This window comes from Pollicipes pollicipes, unplaced genomic scaffold (assembly GCF_011947565.3).
Source record: "Pollicipes pollicipes isolate AB1234 unplaced genomic scaffold, Ppol_2.1 Scaffold_4002;HRSCAF=4701_pilon_pilon_pilon, whole genome shotgun sequence".
Classification (NCBI taxonomy): Eukaryota; Metazoa; Arthropoda; class Thecostraca; order Pollicipedomorpha; family Pollicipedidae; genus Pollicipes; species Pollicipes pollicipes.
This window is the reverse complement of record NW_023596420.1, coordinates 17,356,100-17,365,572: the sequence shown is the minus strand read 5'-3', so window position 1 is coordinate 17,365,572 and position 9,473 is coordinate 17,356,100. Positions and strand designations below refer to the sequence as shown.

The window sequence follows — 9,473 nt, the reverse complement described above, 5'->3', positions numbered from 1 at the left end:
CCAGGACTTCGGACGATGCACCTGGTAATACTAATTAGCACTAGTGTGCTGCATATTGCATGTGTGTGTGTATGAATTGACATCAGGTGTTGCATTATTGTGCTCTACAGCGGTCTTGCGTTTCTCTATCTCGACACATGTTATCGTCGACATTGTACATATGAGCGTAAGGTTGCCGTTTTGTGTACCGTTGTACGTGATCAAAACGGAACGTAAGGCATGGTCTTGACGGCGCAAACCCTTTTGGCGAGCACCTTGTGCGCTCTCACCTTCATGTTGTTGGGTCGGGTGGATGGGATCAACTGATGCTGACAGGTGGCCACGGCTCCGGTTTTATACGGTGCCGCGCTGCAGTGCCGCCTTCGTGACGGGGGACAGCACATGCAGCAGGGGTGTGGTCCGCCATAGTTGGGCAGTGGGACGCTATAGCTAATGTGGGTCAGACCCCCGGGTCAGTCGTGGACCAGTGAGCGGACGGGACCGTGACCTGCTGGGGCCAGTGGTGATCACTGGCTGCGGCTGGCAGTGTGGCTTACTCCGGTGCTAATTATGATTGATAAGTCTATGAAGGTGTAGTTGATTGGACTGCGCATTGGTGTTCTTGAATCACAACTGGGAACGCGAAGGTAGCTTGATTGTCCTATAAGACTAAATAAATCCATCTTCTGATGAATGCGTATTACAGAGACAGCATCTGAGCGTCGGCCAAGCACCCCCACTCCCCGATGTGCAGCGGTTGCATGGGCAGAATTGTGCAGCGGTTACAAGAGTTGAATTGTGTAGCGGTTGCATGGGTTGAATTGTGCAGCGGTTACATGAGTTGAATTGTGCAGCGGTTACATGAGTTTAATTGTAGGTCCAGAGGTTCGCATTCGGAGTAGCAGAGTGGTTTCGGCGCAACGCAGGATCATTGCAAGTTAGTTGCGGACATATGGATACACGGGTAAAACTGTACTGATTCGGCCGTCAGACTTGTAATACTATATTTTTGCGGTCCATATGATACAGAAAGCTGTGATGTAGCGCGTTACCAGCGACGCGGTAGACCTCATGAGTGAGACAAAATGTGTATGCCCATCGGCCGTTTGGCTGTTTTTCTTTCGTCCGCAATGGGACGCCTGTTTCCAACGTAAGGCGACGACGAATTGACGGCTTGGTGATCGGAAGCTCTAAATAAAAATCAAGAGTATTGCGAAGGGCACGGCACGCAGCTGTGTGGTATTGAGGCGTTAGCAGGTATTCTTCTTCGTTTAAATTGCATGTTAACCTTGCAGACGGCACTTAAGCGTTCAAGCCGGCCAAATCGGGACCTGTCATAAAAAAACACGAAAAATAGTGTGGTCTTCGGTATTTTATCGTTAGCAACAATTTGTGCGTGGTTTCATCAAACCGTCCAGTGAGCTGAGCTATCAATGCATGCGACATAATGTATATCAGTATTTCTGATGTCTTTACTTATATTCGAGAAAAAGATCAGCATCACAAGATCCCCACACAAGATCAAAGGTCCAAGAAGCCGCGTAATAAATTTCCTACGTGTCTTCAGGCAGGCTGGACCCCCACCCATCATCCGTTAAATTTTCCACGTTTAGTTTTCCGTACTTTACTGACACTCTCAGCAAAGCATTTATCGCAAACACTCACATGCACACACAAATATACACTGAACTGCATATATGCGACCACCGCCGCCGCTGACGCCGCTCGGCGCAGCACAGTGGTATCAGGAGCGTTCGACGCCAGGGAGCGGCACCACGGGATTAATCATGCCTAGTTTAACATCATCCGCTGCAGTTTCGCCTCTTTACGTGAGCTGCCTGCTCGGCTGGTTAACGAGTTTGTCTTTAAACCTATCTGGGAGCTCTTATTCGTGGCATCGATTCCAAAATGTATGCCACCAACATTATTTGACGACGTTGTGCCCATTCCCCTCCCCCTCCCCCCCCCCCCCCCGTCTCATTCGTCTCCAACAGATTTGAACGTTTCTCCACCACATGCATCCTGCATGCATAACCCCGTTGCTTGATTTCCGCCAGTTCTGAAACCATGCATCATATTGCTTCATTGCCTCTTCTCCTTATGCGACCTTTTGACAGAAGCACTAGGCAACCCGGGGGCTCTGTTGAAATCTTATATATGGGCTTCGACTTTTTCCAACTGCGAACCCAGCTGGTTAGGGCGCCTGCCTGCCGATCTATCCACCTGTGACGAGAAGCGGGGGGGGGGGGGGCGCTTTAGATACTCGTTGTTTGCCTTTGACCGGGATTATCTGCAGCCAGCGGCAGCGGCTGGGCTAAAGGTCGGGTGGCGTCGCAGTATAGGACGGACCGTGCCGAGCATTGCGGCACGCCGGCAAGGTCGGGTGACGTCGGAGTGCAGGACGGACCGTGCCGAGCATTGCGGCACGCCGGCAAGGTCGGGTGACGTCGCAGTGTAGGACGGACCGTGCCGAGCATTGCGGCACGCCGGCAAGGTCGGGTGACGTCGGAGTGCAGGACGGACCGTGTCGGGTGACGTCAGAGTGCAGGACGGACCGTGCCGAGCATTACGGCACGCCGACCTTTCTCCGCAAAGTTCTGCCGTTGACCTGCCATTTTACGGTCGCACGGTGAGGTCGGGACTCACGCAACAAGCTCTGCATAGCGTGGGAGCTTATCTCAGAAATATATGAAATCGAAAGGTTCGGACTAAATTTTTTAAACCGTATCAAAACTTGCGTTTCCAAAGCTTGTGGCCACGTGGGCCAGTAGAAAATTACTCAAAAACGTACTGGACCTATTAGCGTCCATCGTGCCAACCATAGTAAGCTTCCTCTTCTGACGGCGGAAAGGCGTTGGGCCCTGCGGTACCATCCCAGCAGCCACGGAACTTAGCATCCTTAGCATCCGAGGCACCATACAGTCAGCCATTTGCGATTTTGACCCTCAAACGACTGTGCTGCAAGTGAACAACTTCGATGAAAGTATGTGGATGGCGTCAGTACGGGAATCAGGTCACCAGCAACACACGCAAAGGTCCTGTTCATTATAGCTCAGATGGTCTCATGCGTTTTTACAGGAGCTATACTATGCCGCATTGTGCCGCATTGTTGGCTCCAGCCTGATAAGTTGTCAAGTAAGCCTGCGAGGCCTGTCGTCTGGGGAAGGCACGCACGCTTCCTGCGAGCTTCACCACTGCGCAGAGCAGCAGTGTCTGGTGTGAGAAGCGGCAGACTGGCTCCCCATCCCGGTCCTGGCCGGGAGCCGAGGCCAGGTGGGCCAGAGATCGAAGTCCTGGCCGGGAGCCGAGGCCAGGTGGGCCAGAGATCGAGGGGGCGCTCCCCGCTGTGTAAACGGCTGTCACCTGAGCTGGCGTCTCTGAGGCATGGGAGCTGGTGGCTCAGCCTTAAGCGGACAACGCTGGCCGGACCGTCATACCAGCCGTATGCTCGTTCAGGTTGCGCTGCTTAATTTGCAGGCTGTAGTTATCTTGGAATGCGTTCTGTGTGTCTGATGACTTTTTAAAAAAGTCTCTCCTTTTTGCTGAGGCCTTTTACAGTGTTCTTTACTTGCTTATAACTTTTTGCGATGTGCTTTACTTTTCGTAAGTTGTTACCAAAAGTTTTAACTTTTTAACGCGTTGAATCTGAACTATGATTTACAAAGCGCTGCCAATCAAATGCACTGGCATTTCCGATAGCAGAAGGAGGCGAATAAAATGCAAGTTCAGAAAGCAAGAAATTGGTACTTAACACACAACAATTGTCCTTTCGAACCACCCAGCATTTGTCGGTCATCCGGGGCTCATCTTTACCAGGAGGCAATCTGGCGTCGAACTGTGTGGTCATATGTCAGATTCAAGCTAAGTATCGCCCTTTTGTTTAACATAAGTAAGTACAGATGCAAGCACCCTTCGTGGATTGTTCGTGGCGTAGTCCCTTTCACTTCTGTTTTCGATTTCATATCCGTAACGCGCAATGTATTCACTTGTAGCTATCGGTAAAACATTACCATGATCACCGTGACCTCACGTATCAGTGGTTACGTGCTATGCCCTGGCTGACCGGCGAATAGTGGTGACCACTCTCTGCAGGTGTGCAGTTTCGACGCAGTGGTATGTTTGCAATATATTTTCATCGGCGACACTCACACATAAAAAGCTCGGCGGAGCTTCCTTCGTCCGCTCGACTTTGAGTATTTACATCAACAATGCGGCATTTGACGCGCTATGTTATCCATTGAGAAAGTGGTTATTTAGCTGTAAGACGGAGCCGGCTTGTAGGCGGGCTTGTAGCTGGGCTGCGGGTGGTAAGCGGGGCGGGAGTAGGCCTGGTCGTAGCGGGCCTCACCCTCGTATGTGACATCAGCGACGTAGCCGGAGTAGGCATCGGCAACGGTGTAGGTCACCTTCTGGGTACGGCCGTCGGGAAGGACAACAGAGTAAGAGCCCTGGGTGCTGTAGCCATCACGGCCCTCCTGGGCGTTGAACTGAGGCTCGTAGTCTCCGTAGCCGTGGACGTCGTAGCTGAAGTCGTACACTGGCGGCTGGTCGTAGCTCTGCTGGTGGGCCGGGGCGTAGCTGGGCTTGTGGTAGGCCGGGGCCGGGGCGTAGGTGGGCGGGTGGTAAGCCGGGCGTCCGTAGCTGGGGGCGTTGTCGGCGGCAGCAACGGCCAGAACAGCGGCGACCAGGAACAGCTGGGAACATACGGAATATGTCAGGGCTAATTTTATTCATTATCCAGGACTATATGATGATGTACTGGCAATACTTATTAGCCCCTTTGATACATTTTGCATTATTATGCTCTACAGTGGTTTTGTGTTTCTGTCTTTACACATGTTGTTGTCGAGATGGTGGATATTGACGCAACATTGTCGTTTTGTGTACTATTGTATGTTATTACGTTAGAATACAGTATGCTTGTTTTCGAATGTTTGAAACACCTGCACAAGCTGCTCAGTAAAGCCAAGTGTAGGTTAAGAAGTTTGTCGGAGCCAGTATTTGTGGAAAAAGTTTGGCGCAGTCAATCTGCTCTAGATTGAAACTGGATGATGCCACTTGAGGTATGTATATGCGCGCATTATTTCGTAAAACATTTTGAAATGTCCTGAAACGTTTTGCCCAGCAAGCGTTCTTCAAAACGGAACGTAAGGCATGATCTTGAGGGCGCAAACCCTTTTGGCGAGTACCTTGTGAGCTCTCACCTTCATGTTGTTGGGTCGGGTGGATGGGATCAACTGATGCTGACAGGTGGCCACCGCTCCGGTTTTATGCGGTGCCGCGCTGCAGTGCCGCCTTCGTGACGGGGGACAGCACATGCAGCAGGGGTGTGGTCCGCCATTGTTGGGCAGTGGGACGCTATAGCTAATGTGGGTCAGACCCCCGGGTCAGTCGTGGACCAGTGAGCGGACGGGACCGTGACCAGCTGAGCTGGTTAGTGCACCTTCTGTCCCACATGCATCCTTTATGCGGGCAGTATGGCCATGCCATGATGACTTCCAGAGGTGCTCAGGGCGATGTTCATGTTTTTGGGTTGACGGCGCTTGTTATTATTTAACATTAATTTATTTTAAAATTTATTTTATGTCTCGATCACAGTGAGGAAATACGTGATTGGAGTTTTGAGGTCATGACCTATATATTAGCTGCGGTAAATGTGTTTTACTGATTAGTTCGTTATGTCATGAGCAACAAAGCTACGCAAGTAAGACGAGCAAGATATGCTGAGTTATGTTTGTAATCATTTTCCAAAATACTATTCTCGTAAAGATGGGCTGGTTGAGCGGCAGTGCTCGACCGTCTGCAGCAGAGCCTTGAGGTCGCCTTCGTCGTAAGCTCAGCTGGTCAAATAATGCATTAATCGAACGCCTTTTCCACGGCGCTCATGGAAGTGGTCGGCTGGGCTGGCTCGTGCCGCCTTCAAGGACGCTGTTGAGAAGCTTCGGAGGCTCGACAGGCATGCCTCCTCCTGCCTGTGTGCTCTTGTCATGGCAAAACCATCCAGGCAGCGGCTGGGGTTTTTTCTTTGTCTACACGTTATGTCTACACGTGGGATGTATGCACGTCAGTGACCCGTAGCTTTGCCTTTTTAGGTAAATGAGAACTGAAAGCACGGCCATCAAAGCTATCTTTAGTGTTCCGAGGGAAACGATGCCTCATCTGCAGCGCATCACTCTGCTGCCCCATTCGCGGCCCATCCGCCACAAACGTCATGGCCATTGGTTTCCTTCCAAACCTGGGGTCACTGGGGGAGGACGGCTTGACATTGTTCCCTCATTACACATGAGGGTGAGTCGGATCATGAGGAAGCCAGCGTCGCGCTTCAGCAGCCGGAGCCCGCTGAAGGCGTCCGTGTTCATCACGACGGTGGGGTCAGGGTGCTCGAGTGAACCGGCAGCTGGATGAGGGCTGACCTCGTGTCAGCCATCGCTCCTTCACTCGCCCCTCGCAGAACGCACAGATCATGCCGACCTTTACCGCGCGGGTGCCGCTGGTGAAGTGGTAACGCGTTTGCGTTAACCAGAAGTATGGGTTCTTTTCTCCGCGTGCACGCCCTTCCTGCCAGGGTGAGAGGCAACTGACGCCAACACATACCCGCAGCAGCTGAGTGCGTCTTTAAGTCCCCATAATAACGACCTTTACCACGTGTCAGCCGACGCTTCGCATGAGCAGTGCGAAAACAGCTGTTACGAGGCAGCACCGACGGGCGGTTTTTGAACAGTCTGAGATAGAAGCTCAGGGTAGTGGGTGGCTAGCTCGAACAGTCATACGTGTATATGCACATGCAGTTTCAAGTCCGTGATGCACTGAGTGGTGGATCTTGATATGCCCTAGATCGGCACGTCTGAGAACTTTTGTGGATTTTGGAAGCCGGGTGTGAGAGAATGTAATAGCAAGCATTACTTCGAGGCGGAAACACTGATTATTTGAAGTTTGCATTCAGGTGATACATGAGGATGATGCCAGAATATTACGATACAGGCACACCACGCATCCGAGAGAAGAACGCAGCGCCATTCGCCACAGATTAGGTCGTATTGCGTGACATCGGCGAAATTAACGAGGGAAGCCAATTGTTTGGATGCTGTCAGGCGTTCATTTGATTGAAGGGTTCTTTTGAGTCAGCAGGTGTGCGGAGCGCTGCCTTTGCTTCTTATAATGCACATTGATGCCAAAATTGTTTACATGCTGAAAGTACTCCAAATACTGACTGATATGTAAACTAATTTTAAGAAATTTACTGCATAGTATTTTAAGCATTTCACACTCGTATCAGTACGGTTCATTTTATTTGGAACATGATCAGTTATTTGTTCATTGTGCTTGTAGTGAGTGCCTGTTTTTCTGGTGTTTGTCGATGTCATCGCTCCCCGACACTTCGAAAAACATCTTTGCCAGCTTTTGTTACGGAAATTCGGCTAAGCACGTCATGTTATGTCAAATGTAGGGTCAACAAATGATGCGAAATATTCGCCCAAGACAAGTTTCGACTGCATGACTACTATCTATGAATATTTCTGCCTTCATCATCTGGCATACTCTCGCTTCTAAGCTGGTTAAACTGTCGTTCTTATACAGCCTTACTGCGGTGCATTTTTCTTCTATACCAACCAACGCACTCCCGTTATGCGACTGCGGCGCATTGCATGTATATAGCGATCTGATCGTTTTATTTGTTTCGGAAACAACTGCGGCGTAAATACATGGCACTCTAACACAAGGCCTGGACACGTCCGGCGATCCGGGGCGAGCGTCCTCCATCTCCCCGCCGCGTTATCAGCACTTGGCGCCGCCGCGGCCTCAGCACTTGGCGCTGCCGCGGCCTCAGTACTTGCCGCCGCCGCCGCTTCCGTACTTGCCGCCGCCGCCGCCGCCGCCTCCGTACTTGCCGCCGGCCGGCTTGTAGGCCGGAGCGGGTTGGTAGGCCGGCTGCGGCTGGTAGGCCGGGTACTTCGCCTCGCCCTGGTACTTGACGTCGGCTACGAAGCCGGAGTAGGCGTCGTCCACCCGGTACGTGACCGTCTGGGTGCGGCCGTCCGGGAGCGCCACCGTGTACGAGCCCTGGGTTTTGTAGCCGTCGCGGTTCTCCTGGGCGTTGAACTGGGGCGCGTAGTCCCCGTAGCCGTGGACGTCGTAGTTGTAGTTGTATTTGGGCGGCGTGTCGTAGCTGGGCTGGTGGTAGGCCGGGGCCGGCCCCTTGTAGCCCGCCGCCGGAGCCTGGTAGCTGGGGCCGCTGTCGGCGGCGGCAACGGCCAGGAGGGCGGAGATGACAAGCACCTGAAAATTGACAGCTGGGTTTAGTGGTTCGCCTGGCCATGCTAACGGGGGAGTGATCCCGCTTACTGCTTCAGTAGGTGGTCTTATCGGTGGACGAACGTAGCTCTCAAGTTGCTTATGTAGTCATTTATACTGGCCTTATTCAAGCTTTCCAACCCTGACATCTATGTTGCTGCATGAACACTGGAAAGTGGCCCACTGGTCTCGCGTCACTTATGTGCACGTGGATAAGAATACCGCGTATGCCATGGATATAGTGTCGTGCGAATTCTACATAGCCATGTTAACATCATATTTAGTTTGGGATTCTTTTCGTGAAGTAATTTGAGGAAAATACGGTCAATATCCTCGAAGTCGGGAAGCCCATTGGGTGGTACGTTACCATCACAGACTTGACTTTATCTGTAAACAAATTCGACCTGTTGGCTGCTGGCTAGTGTAGCGGTGTGTGTTGGACATGGAATAGGTAGTGGGGGCGGGGGTGTGGAAGCCAGCCGATGTTTCCCACAATACATTACACGGATCATAAGATACGTAAAGCAGGTGCGTTCAGTACCATCGACTTTAAGAAGCGACGGTTGAAACATTTTAAATGAATGTAATACATCGACATTCCACATAAATGCGTTTTTACAGCACTCAGATGCACCATATTAAAATCCAGACACGTGGGGTGGAGCCCTCCAAACATTTGGAAAGAGCTGCCCCTGTTAAGCAGTGTCCGTGCATTTTGCACCACTTACCTTCATGTTGTTTCGGGTCGGATCTGTGCGATCAACTGATGCTAGCTGGTGAGTGGTGGTGCCTTTTATCTCACGCAGCCCGTACGGTTCGCATGAGCGCTCCCGTGTTGCAGTGCGGGGGCGGGTGAGGGGAGGCAGGCGTGGCGCCCCGGACACCAGACAGGGAGAGAGCGCGTCTTTTCGTGCGTGACTGCGTCGCACCCGGCGGCCAACCGTAAACACGGCGCGAATATGCCGCCGTGAGGTAACTACTGCGGTTATTGCTATCTGTGGGTTCACTGAACATCGGTGGAGGGCTTTGTCGCAATGTCACGTTCTGGGCGACGTCATGGCCGACCGTGAGCTCCGAGAATGGGACGTGATGGTGACGGATTTCGGCGCTGACATGTTCGGATAATTGCTGAACATGGAAGAGACTCCGTTGTGTGATCATCAGGCGGTAGCCTCTGCCTGGCCTCTGCGCTGCGCGGCCGC

The 9,473-nt window shown here is 52.0% G+C and overlaps 1 protein-coding gene across 1 annotated transcript; it reads right to left on the bottom strand.

Moving 5' to 3' along the window:
* Nucleotides 1–4,232: 4,232 nt before the first annotated feature.
* On the bottom strand, nt 4,233–9,061 carry LOC119094177 (cuticle protein 19.8-like). The gene is made up of 3 exons (XM_037217252.1): nt 9,000–9,061; nt 7,876–8,256; nt 4,233–4,277 (listed from the first exon to the last, which is right to left on the bottom strand). Exons 1-3 carry the CDS (start codon nt 9,003–9,005, stop codon nt 4,233–4,235), a joined length of 432 nt encoding a protein of 143 aa, XP_037073147.1. The 5' UTR covers nt 9,006–9,061.
* Nucleotides 9,062–9,473: the final 412 nt, after the last annotated feature.